This window comes from Pseudorasbora parva, chromosome 5 (assembly GCF_024679245.1).
Source record: "Pseudorasbora parva isolate DD20220531a chromosome 5, ASM2467924v1, whole genome shotgun sequence".
In the NCBI taxonomy this organism is placed as follows: Eukaryota; Metazoa; Chordata; class Actinopteri; order Cypriniformes; family Gobionidae; genus Pseudorasbora; species Pseudorasbora parva.
The window spans coordinates 1,238,371-1,258,606 of NC_090176.1; the positions used below are offsets into that span (position 1 = coordinate 1,238,371).

At 42.4% G+C, this 20,236-nt stretch overlaps 1 protein-coding gene across 2 annotated transcripts in view; it reads right to left on the reverse strand.

Annotated features, from left to right (window-relative positions):
- Positions 1–808: 808 nt before the first annotated feature.
- The window catches only part of plbd2 (phospholipase B domain containing 2), a 23,973-nt gene continuing 4,545 nt past the window's right edge, over positions 809–20,236 (reverse strand). Inside the window, exons 2-12 of one of the 2 annotated variants that reach the window (XM_067442988.1) lie at positions 17,152–17,245; positions 15,886–16,044; positions 14,378–14,478; positions 13,494–13,708; positions 13,321–13,415; positions 13,079–13,239; positions 10,683–10,778; positions 9,556–9,627; positions 4,397–4,549; positions 3,345–3,507; positions 811–1,348 (exon numbers count right to left, since the gene is read on the reverse strand). In XM_067442988.1, coding sequence (XP_067299089.1) covers positions 1,178–1,348; positions 3,345–3,507; positions 4,397–4,549; positions 9,556–9,627; positions 10,683–10,778; positions 13,079–13,239; positions 13,321–13,415; positions 13,494–13,708; positions 14,378–14,478; positions 15,886–16,044; positions 17,152–17,245 — 1,480 coding nt within the window. In that variant the 3' untranslated portion in view covers positions 811–1,177. Of the gene's footprint in view, positions 1,349–3,344; positions 3,508–4,396; positions 4,550–9,555; positions 9,628–10,682; positions 10,779–13,078; positions 13,240–13,320; positions 13,709–14,377; positions 14,479–15,885; positions 16,045–17,151; positions 17,246–20,236 lie in introns of both variants that reach the window. The other variant, XM_067442987.1, reaches the window with a different exon arrangement.

Genomic DNA, 20,236 nt, shown 5'->3' on the forward strand with positions numbered 1-20,236 from the left:
CTTAGCTCGCTCCTTCTCCTGCTGCGGTCTTTGTTCTACAGCTGATGAATAAAATATAGCTCATATCTGCTGCTTTCGTTGACACGAACTCCCTTAAATGTGCATCTAGCAAGAGAATTTAAAATCAGATTTATATTCGTCTTACAGAGAGGTGTAAGGTAAGACGAACTGCATGTTTTTATTTTTGATTCGTTTAGATTGTGTCGCGCATTTCGTTTGCAAGCACCTACGATCCTACGAGCACCTGATATGCCTTTATACTGTGGTGGTGATAGTAGGCTAACATTTAAAACTAACATTGTGATATGCTTGAAGTGTTTTATATCTATGGATTTTATTATAGGCAAGAGTGAAGTGTTGATTTGAGAGGCTAAAGCGTTGGGTTAACTCACTGTCAGCCGCTGACCGCTTGCTTGTCACTTTAAGAAATAAAAACTTTAACTTAAACAAAACACTTTATAAAGAAACGAAACAAAATATAATTACTTTGACATTAAAAACAAAACTGACCTATTTTAAAGGCTACGACAATGTGTAACACGGCCGGGTTAGGGCCTATTTGAGCTTCTTGTCTGCAAGCGTTCATTTTTCACAAACGATAGAGTAACACGAGTAACAAACTCATTTAATTTCTGTAATTGTAATTACATTACTTGATTAAAAATGCACATTACTGCTAAAAGTAGTGGAATTAGAGTAACGCGTTACTGCCAGCACTGGCCATAAGTACAAGAAACAGGCTTTGAAATACTAATAAAAGTTTGTAATTTAATGTTTATTTTGATAAACACAACAAAATAGCTGTTACATGTGAAGAGATTTCCCTTATAAATCATCTATAAATAAGCCAATCATCTGTCTAACACACCGATCGATTATTCATCTGAGGGACCAAAGCTTTCTAAAACACTCCCCACAGCAAGCCTACGCCTATGAGGATCTGTAAACACACTTTTGGTCTAATGCTTCTCATGCATTCTTTCAATAAAAACAGAGGAATAATCACACGTCCAAGATGAAGAACTGAAGGAAACGCATCTTCACGAGGCAACAGAACAATCACAGTCTTGATTTATTGTCATTTCAAAGACACTCTCCTCTTAATCAAAGTACCAGCTTCTGCTCCTCAAAGGCCCGATCGGTCCCTGATTTGGTCATCTTGCGGCCCGTCCTGAGCTCAATTGTCCCATGTGACGTGCACGGGGCTGAAGGCCCAGAGGTCCGGATGGCCCATATGAAGGAGCTCGCTATAGGGAGAGCGGCTCCACTGGAACACCGGCGTCTGATCCCAGGTCGGACCGCTGACGGCCCACAGCTCCAGCTGCTGGAACAGGCCGAAGCTCGTCATCTGCAGGACACACACACACACACACACACACATGTAACACATGACTGGGACGCATAACTGCAGCTTTATTAGAGTTTAATGTGGGATATCGCATTTAAAATATGTATTTGTTTATCCATAGCGACCCAATCCGTCATGAAGAGGCAAATAGTCACAAAAAGTAAGTTTTGGACATTGCTTAAAGTAGAATCAGGGTGTCTATAAATATGAATAAGTTAAATTTAAGACTTTTTAATACCACCTTATGTGAAATTTAAGACCATATCTGTGATGGAAATACCCTAGGGCTGGGCGGTATTTCGAGTTTGTACAATATATCGATATATTTATAAAATATGCGTCATGAAGAGGAAAATAACACACGTCGCACTGGACTATAAGTCGCATTAGGGCAGAAGCAGAGCGCGAGCCGCGCGCGCTGGGCATAACGGATCAGAAGAAAGAAAGTTTGAAGTGAGAAACTTGTGAATGACTAGAGAAAAGCAGACGTTACTTTAACTGTAATGAAGAAAACAACAAAAGCTGATCGCGGACTGAAAGCAAGATGGCCAGAGCTGAAGGGACGAGTCCACAGATGCTTGAACTCTCTGCCGGGAGAGGCTCCGCCGCGCGAGTCAAACGCTGTGAATCGTTCTCGGCTGCATATTTTACTGCATGCCCTAATCATGACGGCGCCCTCACGGCCACTCGCATTGCTCGTGAACTGGAGCGCATCTCATCCTAATTTAACGAAACTCAGCGTACGCCTCGCAGACATGAAATAGATCTTAAGAAACTTGAAATGTCTTTTAACAATTTAAAACGAAAAGAAATAGGCTACTCTCTGATTATGTAATCCATGATGTGCATTTCTCTCTATAGGCGCGTTCACTACGGAGATGGTGGTCGTCAAATTAATAAGCTAAAAATAACCCTGACGCACACTATGGTTAACCGAGTATTAACCGCTAAGGGCCTCGGTTAACGGTTAATGAAAAACTTGAAAACGTGCAGCCCTAATATCCGCTAAACTCTAGGCTAATGTGAATGAGTGCCAAACAGACGGAGCGCTGCAGAATAGGAACGCAATCATTCTGACTGTAATATACATATCTCTACAGTATTTGTTGGACAATAAATGTGCAATATGTGGAATTTTAGACCTACAAATAAGAATATTTTTATGAAAGTGACCATTGTTAAAGGGTTAGTTCACCCAAAAATGAAGATTCAGTCATTAACTCCTCTCCCTCATGTGGTTGGACACCCGTCAGACCTTCGCTCATCTTCAGAACACAGATGAAGATATTTTAGTGTAAAGCTGAGAAAGGCTTCAGATAGGCCTCCATTGGCCTTCAGTCCATTCCCACTCACAAGACCCATAAAGGCCCTAAACACATCGACACACAGCCCATCTCACTACAGCGGCTGGACAATCGCTTTACAACGCGGCGAGAATAGTTACCTTCTGAGAGACACTGCCACTCTAAGAGGCTCTTTTAATACCCAATCACGTTGCCAATTGACCTAATAATTTGCAAATGTGTCCTCCAGCCGTTCATTTGTTATCTATATTTTATAGTGAATAAAATATACGTTTATGAGATTTGTAAATGATTGCATTCTTTTTTATTCACAATTTGTGCAGTGTCCCAACTTTTTTTGGGAATCGGGTTTGTATTTTGTTTGCATTTGCGAGTTAATAAAAATGTAACTGGTAGTGTAAAATAGGCACACACTGCAAAAAAAAATAAAACACTCTTATTTAGTATTTTTGTCTTTTTTCCAGTCCAAATATCTAAATTCTTAAATCAAGATTTTTTTCCTTGTTTTCTGGGGAAATATAAAAATGAAGAGAGTTTTTGCTTAAAACAGGCAAAATGATCTGCCAATGGGGTGAGAGAAATAATCTTATTTCAGTTTGGGACGGAAACAAGAAACAGGATTTCAATCAGAAACCAGATGATGTTTTTCCTCAGTGTTGCTTCGCTCCGGATGTTAGCGCACTGATACTGACCTTCATGTCCGTTCCTCCGTGCGGCCGCTGCTTCAGCGCTCCAAACGGATACGAGCCATTGGCAGGATTCAGGTCGGATCGGGCCGAGATGGCATTCTCCCCATTCTGAGCCGGGTCACAGGCGTCACAGCGGGACAACGGGTCTTCCTTATAGTTATTATACCTGCAGAACACACACACACACGGGCCAGATGAGGACGGAACACACACACACACACACACGGGCCAGATGAGGACGGAACACACACACACACACACACACGGGCCAGATGAGGACACACTGCAAACAATGCTCTTCTTATTTAGTATTTTTTTTGGTAAGGTTCAGTTATTAACTATTAACTAGTGTCTTATGATCCTGCATATTACTGTGATATTGTCTGTTTATTAGCTCTTCTAAAGCTCATATTAATGCCTTATTCTGCATGAGCTTATTCTACATCCCTTAATCCGACCCAATACCTAAACTTAAACGCTACAAAAACTACCTTACTAACTATTAATAAGCAAAAGGCTAAAGTCATAGTTAATAGTGAATGTGTGTTCCCTTTTGTCTTGTTTCCAGTCCAAATATCTAAATATTGTTAAATCGAGATGCATTTACTATATAAGTTAAATGGCATAAGATATTTTTCCTTGTTTTCTTAAAAAAAAAATCTAAATGAAGAGAGTTTTTGCTTGAAACAGGCAAAATGATCTGCCAATGGGGTGAGAGAAATAATCTGATTTCTGTTTGGGACGGAAACAAGAAACAAGATTTCAATCAGAAATAAGATTATTCTTCTCACCCCATTGGCAGATCATTTTGCCTGTTTTGAGCAAAAACTCTCTTCATTTAGATTTTATTTTCAACAAAACAAGAAAAAATATCTTCTGTCGTTTTACTGATCTAGTAAATGCATCTTGATTTAAGAATTGTTAGATATTTAGACTAAAACTAAGACACGATGACTAAGTGAGAAGAGCAGGCCCAATGGGGTGAGAAAAATTATCTTCTAAAGTGTGATTATTGTTTGCAGTGTGTGCAGAGGAGCACGTTTAGCGGGCCGAACCTCATCAGCCGCAGCATGGACTCGATGTCCGTCACCAGAGTCTGGTTCCTCCTGAAGATCTGAGCTCTGGGACTCTCGCTGAAGGAGAACCACGAGCCGTATTTCTGGACCAGCTCCTGACAGCCGCTCGCATTGAACACCTCCTCGAAGTACCTGAAACACACACACACACACATTAAAAACAGCTTCTGACGGACCTGTTAAACACATTAAAGGTGTGGCTGTATGTGATTTGACTTGTGTAACTTTAGTTAGTGTGTAATGTCGCTGCTTGAGCATAAACAGTCTCTGCAAAGTTACAGCGCTGAAAGTTCACTGCAAACGGAGATATTGTCTTTTAAAGTTACGGCAGTTTATCGACTACAAAAATGGCCGGTTTGGACTACAACGAGCTTCTTCCTGGGTTAGTGACATCATGAACCCTCGCTAGTCTCCGCAGATGTGACTTCTGCCCGTAATGGGAAGGGGCGTGGCCTTAACCTGTGCTTCAGCCAATAAAAATACAGGAAACTACATTTGGCCATCTGACCAATGGTAAATGGACTGCATTTATATAGCGCTTTTAACAGACCCTATGGCCATCCAAAGCGCTTTACATCTCGCCTCACATTCACCCATTCACTCTCTCATTCACACACCGACGGCGAAGTCAGCCATGTAAGGCTCATCCAGCTCGTCGGGAGCAGCTGGGGTTAGGTGTCTTGCTCATGGACACTTCGACACTTGGTCAGGTGGAACCGGGGATCGAACCACCAACCTTCCAGTTTGTAGACAACCTACATGAACCACTGAGCCACTGCCGCCCAATCTAAGGCCATTGTGTTTTTCAGAGGGAGGGGCTTCATAGAAGCAGGAAGCAAACGAGCCGTTCAAAGGACAGACAGCGGTGTGGAATAAAGGGAGGATAGAAGAAAAATACAGCGTTTAAAATGTTATACTGTGCACCATAAACACAACCAAGCCTAGAAAAACAACACAGAGCCGCCGCTTTAATAGCAGCAGCTGCTGACGGACCGGAGAGGAATGGGCTGTACATCTCCAGTAGGGCTGCACGATTAATCATATTTTAATCGCCATAACGTCATGATATTGGCCCGCTGGTTATTAATCCTAAAGCGTGTTTTTTCTTTGGGGTTTGCGTTATCTTGCGTTGCTAACGAGCCTCCACTAGCAGTCATGCTTGTGGTTGCCAGATGCACAGAGATTAAATCCCCCAAACAGAGCTTTCCCTTAAAAGGATACTCCACCGCTTTTTCATATATAACTATGTTATTCCCTTAACTAAGACGAATCTCAGTCCTGGCCTCTCTGGGTTTCCTTCCCTCAATCTGAAGACACATGACTGCAGATATGAGCAGCTAACACTGTCCTAGCCAGATGGACACGCGATTAAAGCCGTAAATCAGAGCGCTTGTCCGGACCAGCCACGAGGGCTGCTTTAATGAATGCATTAACTGATGTTTTATTAACTGATGTAAGGCCGCCCAAATCGTCCCAATGGAGGCTAACGATCGGCGGGTGAAGGTCGCTGCGCGTTCGTCTTTTCAGCGGGGCAAAGGGGATTTATTCCAATTCCTCGTTATCTGACTCCATTTAATGATAATTTAGAATTTGGGTTAGAATGCCAATTGGATATTTGGTCATTCTTTAATAGTTTAACTACACATTTAATTATTCCGTTTAACCCTTTGTTGAAATTATGTCAGTTCGTAACCTGAATAATTCCAGAGCAAGTCAGAAAGAATCAATCAAAGTATAACAATAAATTTATTAACAGTCAGGTAAATGTATAATGCCAATTACATAATCAATTCAAAGGTATACTTCACATCAAATACTCTGAAGTAAAGAATGAGATGTATACCTGACTTATCAAGGTTACATAATGCTGCATGGGTTAAAACGTCCAGCATTACGGGCTGACCTGAGTACAGTATCGAGCCCTGAGCTTTTTGCAGCATTTCCTTAAATACCCAGAACCATTTGAAACTCTTTCAAATGGAAACACCAGTTCACAATAGGAATTTGCATTGATCAGGTCCTATAGACTTGATTAGAAGAGAGGCCAAATGGCTGAAAGCCACACCCACCATACACCAAGGAACTATCTTTAAACTCTTAAAACATTTATGATGTTCTAGTTTACTTCTGTGGAGTAGAGATATTTGTACCAGTCGCACTGAGACATTTCAAATGATATCAAACACATATAATACTGTATCGTGAGGATTGACATTCTAACAAGTGATCTCAAGTTTGGGGGAGCAGTAGTTTGGGGGAGTTTCATGTGAGAGGAAAGGCATGTAAATTAGAGTCATTCATAGATGGTTCACTCAGTGTGATGTCGTCTCGGACAGAGACTCTAACTGTATGAATGAGTTCAGATGCTAATTTCCTTTGTTTTCTCAGAGCGATTAGACATTTCCAGCATCTACTAGCTTTTTCCAGCCTTACACTGATGATGAGCGGTTTCGTTTCTCTTCATCCGTCAGCAGACAGAAGAGTGCGATCACTGACGTCATGAGGATGAAATCTTCACAGAGATGTGGTAAACTCAGCTGAAAGAGCCACTCTCTGCTTTCACAACCTCTTCTCCAGCTTAACTTCTTCTTAACATTTCCCAGCAGTTATTGCTATCAACCGCTCATCTTTGGAAGATTGATTCTGCCACAGAATCTATATATATTGTTACGACCTGTGACGTAATTATGTGTTGAATGGTGTGATGATGAATTCTCCCCTCCCTATTGTTCTCTCTCTCTATCTCTGTGTCATGCAGCACTCCAAACGACCCGCAGCTGATCCTAATTAGCTGGACCGTGGTGGATATAAGCAGCAGTGAGACAAGGCTCAGGAGGAGTCCCTTTTCCACTAACCCAGACGCAAAGTGGCTTTAGTTGCTATTTAGCAAATTGTGACTTGTGATGTGTGTATTGTGACTCTGTGGAGTGAACACAAAGATATGGCCACTTCGACTTGGTGTGAGATCAGAAGTTGTATAACCGTGTAGGGAGGTGGGCGCCAATTAATTTGGGTTTACCCACTCCTAAGTTTTCTCCTGTTTATATTTAGTTAGGGAGAGAGGTAAGAGTATTGTTCTTTTTTTAACTTTCTTTTGATAGGGAATTTAGTTTACTTAATACCCTTTAGTAAGAGATTGTTTTGTTTGTTATTTTGGCCTTGCCCTCTCCTGATGATTTGGTTATTTAAGTCTGTTGTTTGTTTTTGTTCTTTATGTTGATATTGGATTTATGTTAACCCCTTTAATAAAACACTGGTTAACTAGATTCTTGTTCTAATCTTTTGTATTAGTGGTAGTAAAAAGCTTGGGGAACCTTTTTACAAGAAACCTCAAGTGTAATAAGAGGAAAAGATCTGGGATAGTGGACGAGGAGACTCCTCAACGTTTATTTATTAATTCAATTATTTGTAATTTCTAATAATTCTTTTGTTACTCCCTCCATAAACCCTTAGACGAAGGCTGGGACGTAACAATATATAGTTTAATAAATACTTAATTTAAGTATTTATTAAACTATAATAAATGGGGGGCTCCAAACTCAATCTCGCCGGCCCTTTGTCAGCCGTTCTGATGCCATGCTGAGGACATGTTCAGTGTTTAGTGTTTATAATCGTCTTTGCAGTTAAAAGTTGAAAATTCGGACTATACTTTCGCTATTTTAATAATTTCTTTATTTGTATTTTATTCATTGATCACTCAGGGTTACCCAACTGAACTATTTGTGGCTTGTGTTTTGAGTTTTCTTTAGGTATTTTGCACACACTTGCTCTGCACCTTGTGACTTGATTCTGAATTTAGAAAGGTATATTCTGCTCTAATTTAATTCTGTAAAGGAATGTATGATTGTTCATCCGTGTGTCAAGTAAGCCCAGAGCGGTGTGTGTTCAGACTGCGTGTTTTTAGCAAACCGCACCATACGATGAAAACAACCCAAGGCACTTTAAAGGGGTCTGAGATCGTTTTGGAGAGTTCACTGTGTTCACATTAGGGATGCAACAATACAGTCAGTCCACGGTTCAACACACACCTCGGTGTTTGACCACGGTTCACGGTTCGGTTTTTTAGTATTCTATTCTTAGGCGACCGGAACAGAAAAGGGTTAAGGAGAAATGTTTTTATTGCAATACTCTTTCTTCATTTCACTTAAAAGACTTGAAAACCCTTACTTAAACTTAAAACTTTACTTAAAAAACCCTTGTACACATTCCTAGTGTATTGGATAATATAAAATAAATATATATATATAAAGATCCACACTGTCAGCTGGGAGATGTACAGTAGCATTTGAGTATGAAAGTGAATGAATAAATGTAGGCTAAAATTAAAACTACATATCCTTCAAAATACAACATTGACTAAACGCTACTGTAAGGTGTTTTTATTTTTATTAACATCACATTAGAGGTGAACTGTCCCTTTAAGGACACGTGTTCACTATAGGCTGCACTGCTGTCAATTGAAGACCTGCTCACATCTCATATATAGACATGATTTTACTCCCTTTAGACATAACCGACTGCGTTTATATGTGTTAACCGTGTGTGTGTTTGACAGTGTTAGCGCAGTAAGACTGTCCAGTAAAAACGTGTGTTTGACAGACGTTTAGTGCGCGCTCAATGCAAAACAGTGCATAGCACGCAAATGAAATGTTTAGCCGGCAAGGCTTTAAACATCGGCTAACACCCCTAACGTTAGTGCATATGATTGGATATTTGCTCATATCAGCGAGTAGACTCACAGGCACACTCAAACAGAGCCGAAATAAACTGAGAGAAATATTTAAAAAGGAGAGAAATAGAAATAATTAATTAAATGCAAAACCGTAAAAAAACGCAATTCACCAGCGCGTGAACACACTAACCATCGAACCGAACGGTTTAATATAATATTGAGTATTGTGGCATCCCTAGTTCACATATAGGCAAAGATCAAGGCAACCACGCTCAGACCCATGTGTGAACACCCTTACACACACGTTTGTTTTTGTAAATTGTGGGGACATGCCATAGACGTAATGGATTTTATACTGTACAAACCGTATTTTCTATCCCCTTACACTGCCCCTGCCCCTAAACCTACCCATCACACACACACACACACACACACACACACACACACAGCGAGACTCGTTACTCACGGGATGTTGTAGCTGGCCCAGTATCCAGTCTTAAACAGCTCTTCTGTTCGGTCTGCCGATACGATCATCCCACTGGAGGAAACAGACAGAAGACATGTTTTCATCTGCCACATCTACTGCTGTAATACAGATCAATGTATAGGCATCTCTCGTTTGAGTTACACAGGCAGTCAAAAGTTTGAAATCATTCAATTGTCTTAAATGAGGAGAAGAGACTCTTTCAGATATATTATCAGATCATAAATCCAGTAAAGCAGTGAAATATTCCTCCGATGTAAATCAGCTGTTCTCTCTGTGAATATAGTAGCCTGGAGGCCAGCCGAACTCAGCCCCACCCCCAGCCGAACTAAGGCCCGCCCCCAGCCGAACTAAGGCCCGCCCCCAGCAGAACTCAGCCCCGCCCCCAGTCGAACTAAGGCCCGCCCCCCAGACAAACTCAACTCCGCCCCCAGCTGAACTAAGCCCCGCCCCTAGCCGAACTCAGCCCTGCCCCCAGTCAAACTCAGCCCCGCCCCCGGTTAAATGTAGCCCCGCCCGTAGCCAAACTCAGCCCCGCCCACAACATTTGAGCTCGGGTTCGGGCTGGACTTGACTTCTGTTTCTACAACACCGGCAAAGATCGTTTATTCCAGCGGTTACCTCAAAATTTGGCCTATATCCCATAATTGAGGTCGCTTCAACCCATGGACATGGTAAACAACAGGCGGGAAAACCGCAGACTTGGCAACACAGTGCAGTTGAGTTCTGTTGACATTTGACCACTAACGTTATGCGTCACTCTGCTCTGATTGGTTGTCGGTCTGTCCAATCGAGGGCTTTTCTGGTTGGGTTGAAACACGCCCCATAATCACAGCCCAATGAGCATCAGACTAATCTGACTAGAATTGGCTATGAATATATAGTAGCGTGTTCAGTGTCACAGTGAAATGATGATTTAAATAAAATTACATAAATGTTTAAAAAATATTACATACGGTAATCTTAATTATTCCAATCTTTTGGCTGCCAGTGTATGAATGCTTGCTGTATTTTCAGACGTTCTGTCTTAATTGTATAGTGGTTATAAAACATTGACCTAATTTACCCCAGCACTGTCCCTTTAAGAGAGCCAAAGCAAGCAGACTTACGGGATCTGCTCCAGAACCGTGAAAAGCCCTGGTTTTGCCTGTTCCTGGCCCGGGACGAAGAGCTTGTAGTCGACCACCATCCACTGGTTGTTGTACCTGGCCAAGAAGATCATCACGACTGAGTTTTAGACATTAAATGCACTATCCAAACTTAAATAGTTATAATTCAAGAACGCATTGGAATATAAACGTAAGTTTGGTCTTGTTTTAAAGGAAACACTCCGCAGATTATTTAGCAATTCAAAATCTGAACGTATGAAAAAGTTATAGAAGTTTAAATTAACTGTAAATTAAAAATACTGTACTAAATATTTTTATTTAATATAAAATATATATTTTTACAAAACTACTCTAAAATTAAAATATAGTTAATAAACTTAATAAAATCAAAGCCATATGTCTAACCAAGTTGTGTTCCAAATTTGAAGTTGATATCACAAAAATTGAAGTCCCCATGAGATTTTGTTTTGGCGCTGTACCAAAAACAGCCACCGGGTGGCGTCCACATTCTATCGGCTGTTTTTTTTTTTTGCATTTCCCGGTAGATTTCAGTCCAAATATCACTTCCATCACAAAACAGTCACCAAATATGGAACCTTGAGTCTCTGACCTTTCCGAAGAAATGTGTCAAGATTAGAAAAGATTTTGATTATAAAGTAGTTTAAATAAATTTTATAATATGAAACATGACCTCGCCCACTAGGGGGAGGAGTCTGCTAGAAGAAATTCGAGTACCATTTCCACGGTAACGCAACGTCCGATTTCTAATGGTTTTCACAGGATGAATTTTGAGTTCGTAAGCTTTTGAACGACAGCAATTTATGATGATTAAAGGGGGGGTGAAATGCTGTTTCATGCATACTGAGCTTTTTACACCTTTAAAGACTTGGATTCCCATCCTAAACATAGACAACGTTTCAAAAACTAATGTTGGACGTTTGATGGAGTATTTCTGTGTTAAAAATACTCCTTCCGGTTTCTCACAAGTTTCGGACAGTTTTTTTCGAGTATGGGTCGGCTTGACGTTAAATAGATCGGAAGGTCCTTGTATGGGCCGTACGGGCTCTTCTCCCGGTAGGGTGCGTGCGCGCGTGACTAGAGGGAGAGAGGAAATGCACGCCGTAAACAGTCTCTCAGGTGCAGATCCAGTCGTCCGTGAACACTTATGTCGCGCCGCGCTCCACTTTATTCCTATGGGTGACGTCGAGCGACTTCAACGCTTCAGCACAGCATTCGGGAAGGCAGCGCTGCATTTGAACCGATTTGAACGCAGAAATGACGGGAAGCTTCAAGGCATCGCTTCAGTCGCGTCGCAAAGTGGATTCCACGGTCACTGCTGTCACAGGACTTCACCAAATCATACCAAAGAAGTGTGTTTCTGACAGAGCGGTCCTGCTTTGGAAGATGCCGGTGAGTAAATCAACTTCAAATGTGTCTGCTATTGGCTACCGTCGCATGAGTAAACATCAGTAAACGATACGATCGCGTGCTTCGTCATTCAAATGCGCTAACGGTTACTCCATTGTTGTTCTGTATAACGTTACACTATTCTGACTCTGACGTGCAAAACCGTTTTGCTTGCTACCTCTAAGGTCTAGTCACATACAATAGTCCATAAACCGAATCATGTCCTCATAAACTGCACACAAAGGCCCCTAAATACAGTACATCCCACAGAGACGGACATCCTGCTGCTGCCGTTTCTCCTGTTCAATTTATTTCAGCCTCCGGATTTGATTGTGGATCATTATCTGTATTAGCTGAGATAGATGGGTTTCTCCACGCTTGAGGACGTCACCGCTTTGCGCGCTTGTCATTCTTTAGCTCCGCCCACACGATACGCCTCCAGCCGCTCGTTTTTTCCGGAAAGACTCGGTACAGCCCATATTTCTTTTATAAATATGATAAAACTAAAGATTTTTCGGAGATATGAAGGATGCAATACTACTCTATAGGTACTCAAGATTGACATGAGATTGACTGAAACTGAGTGTTTCACCGCCCCTTTAATGTCGCCTTTGTCTCGGCTTGCTCAGTTGGGGACACTAAAATTATGATAAGTTATTCAACTAAATATACAAATAAAATGTATTAATTAGGTCATATTTAATTCTATAAAGTATTCAAATAAAATCTAATTCTGTCGCAATATTACCCTGTTTGACACTGTGAAGCTGCTTTGAAACAATCGTCATTGTAAAAGCGCTATATAAATAAAGTTGATTGATTGATGATTACTATAATATAGGATACCGGAAAAAGTCCATAAAAAAAAAAAAAAAGAGCGGCAAGCATCCGGCCTGTGGGACGGTGCCAGTTAAGGTAATTATATAGTATATAATTATATATTATATATTTATTTATGGTAACACTGTTGCCAGTTAAGGTTGGCTTACGTTCCGCTGTTGTGCTTTCTGAAGATGTCCGTCCACGCCTGACCGCTTTCAGCCAGCCGATTGGCCACGATGTTCCTCAGCCACTCCATGACCGCGCCGCGGGGCTGCACGAACTTCCACAGGTCAGGGTTACTGTTGCCAATCGTGGTTTCCAAAGTGACCTGAAGAAAAACGACTTAAACACATTAACATTGCTCCAACCAACATGATAACGGTCCCAACCAGGATTGAAAAAGACTCACCAAACCACTGCTGAGCAAATAAAAGTCATCGCCTGAGAAAATACTGCCAGGATAGGAGGAGAACACCTGAATTTTCCCGGGAATCGTCTCCTTTCCTGCAGGAACAGCGACGCATGCATTATTATAGAGGACGCACTCGTATTTGTGAAGCGGAGACGTTCTGGCGCTCGTACCTGTGGAAGAGGTGTGGTAAGCCAAGCTGTATCTCTTCATTATCCGCAGCATTGACTGATAGGTGTTCCACGTGTCATGTGACACCAGCAGGTCCTTTCCTCCAGGAAGGAGTTTGATCAGAGCGGAGCAGGAGCCCGATCCGACGGTCCGAGACTGGCTGGATTTGTTGAGCGCAGCCTCCAGGTCCTCCAGGTCTCCTCCCATCTGGAAAAGGCTGAGCAGTAACACAGAAAGGAATAACGCACATGCAATAATAATAATAATAATTAAAGCTGCAAGCCCTTTTCACGAGACCACAGAACAAACATGAGTTATAGCCATTTTCATGTTTTTTGTTTATTATAGCGCCACCAAGTGGCCAGTCGCTGACTCCTTTTTCACACGACCACAGAACAAACGTGAGTTATAGCCATTTTCGTAAAAGTGATTCCTCCGACTTCGAACGCTTCCTTAGGGACTGTGAAGCAAAATGTAACTTTTTTGATAACTATTGATAATCAGAGAATCTTGCTGCACTTGTTTGGTTCCAGTCGGGCCAAAACCTAGGACTAGTTCACAAAAGTCATTTTTTCAAAAAATCCAATTTTCCAGAATGACGAGAAACCCGAGGCAGGATTTTAGGAGTTATGAGCCATTTCATACTTTTGAGCGCTCTAGCGTCCCAATCAGGCCTTTGGTGTCGTTGTAGCTGGTGCGAGTACTACCAGCCCTCAAAGTTTCAAGTCTCTATGACTTTATGGTTTGGTCTGCTCGATTATTTTTATGGGAGAATGCTAATCCTTGGAAAATTGAACAATTACAGAGTTTTAGCGCTGTGCGCTTAAACCCCTAATAACATGACATTTTGTACATGGACTAATGAATAAAGCATGGTTTTACTCACAGGAAGCCAAGAGGGTTGATGGAAAGGCTTCCTGACGGAAATTTAACCTGCCCACTGTACCCGTCCTCCAAACCCTGCAGTTGCAGTAAAGACAGATGGACCTGAAAGAGAACAGGCACAGAACATGCAATAAACCACAAGAGAAAAACAACACTAAGTGAACAGTCCTGTAGACTTAAGGTGCATTCACACCAGACGTGAATAAAGCGTAAGTTAAGTCACATGTTAAGTCAATGCAAAGACACAAATAGACATTCTGCGGCGCAGTGGAGTGGAGGCCTAATGAAGGTCAGTGGAGGCCTAATGAAGGTCAGTGGAGGCCTAATGGAGGTCAGTGGAGGCTAAATGGAGGTCAGTGGAGGCCTAATAAAGGTCAGTGGAGGCCTAATGAAGGTCAGTGGAGGCCTAATGAAGGTCAGTGGACCGGAGGCCTAATGAAGGTCAGTGGAGGCCTAATGAAGGTCAGTGGAGGCCTAATGAAGGTCAGTGGAGTGGAGGCCTAATGAAGGTCAGTGGAGGCCAAATGAAGGTCAGTGGAGGTCTAATGAAGGTCAGTGGAGGCCTAATGAAGGTCAGTGGAGGCCTAATGAAGGTCAGTGGAGGCCTAATGAAGGTCAGTGGAGGCCTAATGAAGGTCAGTGGAGTGGAGACCTAATGAAGGTCAGTGGAGTGGAGGCCTAATGGAGGTCAGTGGAGGCCAAATGGAGGTCAGTGGAGGCCTAATGGAGGTCAGTGGAGGCCAAATGGAGGTCAGTGGAGGCCTAATGGAGGTCACTGGAGGCCTAATGGAGGTCAGTGGAGGCCTAATGGAGGTCAGTGGAAGCCTAATGGAGGTCAGTGGAGGCCTAATGGAGGTCAGTGGAGGCCTAATGAAGGTCAGTGGAGGCCTAATGAAGGTCAGTGGAGGCCTAATGAAGGTCAGTGGAGGCCTAATGTAGGTCAGAGGAGGCCTAATGAAGGTCAGTGGAGGCCTAATGAAGGTCAGTGGAGGCCTAATGAAGGTCAGTGGAGGCCTAATGAAGGTCAGTGGAGGCCTAATGAAGGTCAGTGGAGGCCTAATGAAGGTCAGTGGAGGCCTAATGTAGGTCAGAGGAGGCCTAATGTAGGTCAGAGGAGGCCTAATGAAGGTCAGTGGAGGCCTAATGTAGGTCAGAGGAGGCCTAATGAAGGTCAGTGGAGGCCTAATGAAGGTCAGTGGAGGCCTAATGAAGGTCAGTGGACCGGAGGCCTAATGAAGGTCAGTGGAGGCCTAATGAAGGTCAGTGGAGGCCTAATGAAGGTCAGTGGAGGCCTAATGAAGGTCAGTGGGGGCCTAATGAAAGTCAGTGGGGGCCTAATGAAGGTCAGTGGAGGCCTAATGAAGGTCAGTGGGGGCCTAATGAAGGTCAGTGGGGGCCTAATGAAGGTCAGTGGAGGCCTAATGAAGGTCAGTGGAGGCCTAATGAAGGTCAGTGGGGGCCTAATGAAGGTCAGTGGGGGCCTAATGAAGGTGAGGTGTGTTGGCGCACCTGATGCCAGTACGGGCAGTCGGGGTGTGTCTCCGTCTGCTGTAGGATCCACTGAAGGTTGGTGCTGATGTAGTCTGTGAGCCTCTGACAGTAGCTGATGTCCTGAGAGAACGGCCCGCAGTAACCCATCAGTGTGTTCATCCAGTGCTGGTAGATGAGCTGAGGCATTGGACAGGGCCGTCAAACACCTTCACTATATCGCGTTACACTTTACACTCATAGTCTTCTTTAGACACTCGACTGACTAGAATTCGTCTTTAAAATTTGACAAACATCTCGTCTGTTAACGGATCTAGTTTTCACCATCTTCGCCTGCTGTCTAAAATCAAACCTATCCTAAATCCCAAAACCCTACAGATGGCGGTTCATGCTTTCATTACCTCACGTTAAGACTCCTGCAGTTCACTCTAATGCTGTCTTTCTATGTCCCAAATTGCTCGTATTAAACTAGTCCAGAACGCTGCTGCTATTCCTTCATAATAGTTACAAAAGTGCCCACATCACTTCAATTTTAAGGACCCTGGCTCCCGATTAAATTCAGAATCGATTTTAAAATCCTCCTTTTTTTTAAAATATCCCGATTTAGCCCCCATTTATCTGAATTGCTGCAACCGCCATATCCTTCCAGAAGTTTGAGATCCAGACACCAGAGCCTTCTTTTAGTCCCACATTCATCCTCAAATGCCGTGTGGATAGAGCATTTTCTGTGGCTGGACCTCGTTTGTGGAACAATTTGCCTCCAGAAATTATGTTAGTCCCTTCCCTGACCACTTTTAAGGCTCCTCAAAACGCACTTGTTTCCTTAGCCTATAATTAATTCTTCTTTACAGTTATTTGTTTAATGTCTCTACCTTGTTCTTTGTGGTTTCTTCTTTATTTTCATCGAGTTTGCTTAAACTGGGGTCTGACTCAGTTTTATTGTGTTTTAGCTGTTTATCGTTTTATACTTTTTAAAATCTGATCCTGTGTACAGCACTTTGGTCAGTCGTGTGGCTGTTTTATAAGCGCTTTATTAATAAACAAAACTTGAACTTGAACTGACTATATGAAAGTGGGAGACTCTGTATTATCATTACTTGCAAGGCTACTTTTCATTGTGTCCCTTTTTAAAAATCACTTGAGAACACAACACACATCATGCAGTCATCTACAGGCCTTTCCTAGAGAATGAGCTGAGCCAAATCCCTGCCAGAAGACGGCTAACACAGACTGAGGTTTTCCATACGCACTACACACACCTGTTGTTTATATGGATCAGACATGTACCTGTCTTGTGAGACTTCCCTCCAGGAATCCAGCCGAATACGCCTGCAGAGAGTCATTATAGGCGCCATTGGTGCTGACCTCCAGATACGCCCACCTGACACACACACACACACACACACACACACACACACACACACACACACACACACACACACACACACACACACACACACACACACACACACACACACACACACACACAATGTTCAAGTTCAAGCTGTTTTAATGTCATCTACACTGAGAAATAATGCAACTACTGCTCCTTGAACTAATATAAACGCCTCCTGAAATCAAAATTTCAAAACTATGTTAGCCTTAAGGTTATGAATAAGCTGGGGTGTTCCAAAACAATGACAAAATTAGCATTTAGGAGATGTAAGCGTTCAAAACGTACAATCTCTCACATCCGTTAAAATAAATCACAGATTTTGTTGACATCATCGTTTGTTTTAGTTGTGTTGACCAGCGCCGGCCCCGACCAATTTGCTGCCCTAGGCAAGATTTTACTTGGTGCCCCTTGTATCAAGGTTTAGCACTAACATTACACGTTATCAGTCTAAGTTATGGAAACACTTGTACCGTTATATTTTGGTAATGTAATTTGGACACGCACATCTCAACAACTAACACGAACACGCTTCCATCCTTCTCTCCGCTCTCCGAGGCAGATATTTCTAAACTCATCCTTTTCAATCACCCTACTACCTGTCCACTTGATTCTATAGCCACTCACCTCCTTCAGGCCATATCTTCTTCAATCACTCCTGCACTCACTCACATTGTCAACACTTCTCTTCACACGGGAACCTTTCCCACAGCATTTAAGCAGGCTCGGGTAACCCCACTGCTTAAGAAACCCTCTCTGAATCCAGCACTTTTAGAAAACTACCGACCGGTATCCCTTCTGCCTTTCATTGCAAAGACCCTTGAGCGAGTTGTGTTCAATCAACTCTCTACGTTTTGTTGAACGGGATAACCTCCTAGACAACAACCAATCCGGCTTCAAAAGCGGCCATTCGACTGAGACTGCCTTGCTCTCGGTAACTGAGGCACTGAGACTGGCAAAAGCAGCTTCCAAATCCTCAGTGCTCATTCTGCTGGATCTGTCTGCTGCTTTTGACACAGTTAACCACCTGATCCTCCTGTCAACACTTAAGAGGACGGGGATCTCAGGATCTGCTCTCCAGTGGTTCAGGTCTTACCTCTCTGGTAGGTCCTACAGGGTGTCATGGAGAGGTGTAGTGTCTAAGTCTTATAATCTAGCTACTGGGGTTCCCCAGGGCTCAGTCCTTGGACCACTTCTCTTCTCCATCTACATGTCATCATTAGGTTCTGTCATTCAGAAACACGGCTTCTCCTATCACTGCTATGCTGATGACACTCAACTCTACTTCTCATTTCAACCAGATGATCCTACAGTCAGTGTTCACTGATGAAGTGTTTGTTTTCCAATAGATGGCAACAATCTCCCACTAAACTATGCACAGTCATGTTTTTTTATTTATTATTAATTAAACTAAGAAATGTAGATATTTATTGTGCATTTTACAAAAATAAATCCTATTTTAAATAAGCCTGTTTATAAATATCATTAATTTAAAAATGCTATATATCCCCTTAAAATAGCACAACTGTAAAAACATTAGGCTATTAAAAAAGGGACGTGTGATATATTAGATGCGCGAGAAGCGGCACGACAACATTCTCAACGTTAAACTGATCGCGTGTTCTATATCTGACGCACTAAAACACTTGCTCGGCGGGTATTTTGGGTAATATTTCAAATGAATATTAATAAAATAGTACCAGTAATAAAACCGGAAAAATCACTCATTTTGGATTTTATGCCGTTGATCCTTCCTGCAGTACTCGCAACACACAGCACAGACACTCCATGGCTCTCATCCTCACGGGCTCCGGCTGCTGAGCGATCACAAGGTGTTGCGTAATATCTCTGCTTCACCTGTGCTTTCCCATAATATAGGCAATATCTGCCTAGGAAATCGCCTAGTCTTAATCTGCATCGCTATTTAAACTCGTTGTGAAGTACGCTGGTCACAAGAAGTAATTGTTTTTTTTTCCTCGGGACATGCTAGCTGGCAACATAGAATTCCATTCATTATGCTAAGCCAAGCTAGCGGCGAAACTGCCAAACTAAAACAATGCATGCACTGAGACAAAAGCGCATTTGCCAACATGTCTAAATGTAGGAAATAAGTTGAATAAGCCCTGTTTCTAAAAACGCTGGAGTGTTCCATAAAAATTGTTCTGACTTCATACACTTCCTCACTCTAGTACAAGAGTGTGTACAGACTAGGGCTGAACGATATTTTGTTTTAACATCGGCATCGCGATGTGCGCGTGTGCGATAGTCACGTCGCCGGAACATGCGGTGTGAAGGGTCGTAGCCGTGGTGTATTAAGAGAACGGTAGCTTACAGTAAACACACGGAGTTTGCTGCTGGAGTGACATGCACGTTCCTCATGCCTGCACAGAGATTGGTTCGCTGTGCCGCTGCTCACCGCTCACGGCCAAACATTCACTGCTAAAATGCGCGATGAAGAAGATCCGAAGAGGAAAAAAAGGTTTGTACCAGAAATCATCTTTTTGGGAGTATTTCTGCTACATAAAGGAGGATGTTGACCAAAAAGAGGTACTTTGCATGGAGTGTCTTGTGGCCACAAAACAAGAAAACACCAACAATTTGACAGATCACTTAAACCGACACCACAAAGCTCTTTACGACGAATACAAAGCAGGGCTCGACATTAACGCTTATCCGGGACATGTGGGTGTTTTGAAGGGACAGTGAAAGAGAATTTTACTTGCCTGACGGACAAGAGCCGGATTAAAACAAAAAATAACTAGCGAATCACCAAAACGCAAGAATGTTTGTGCATTAGTTTAGTGTAAGTGGCGATCGATAGTGGATAATATATACTGAACTGATGATAATAAGGTCGTGCTGTTCACGCTCGTGCAGCCTCTCGAGGAGAAATCACAACACTAGAGCGTTTTCCTGAAGACCATCAATATCGCAATATATATCGTTGGGGAAAAAATATCGCAATGTAATTTTTTTCAA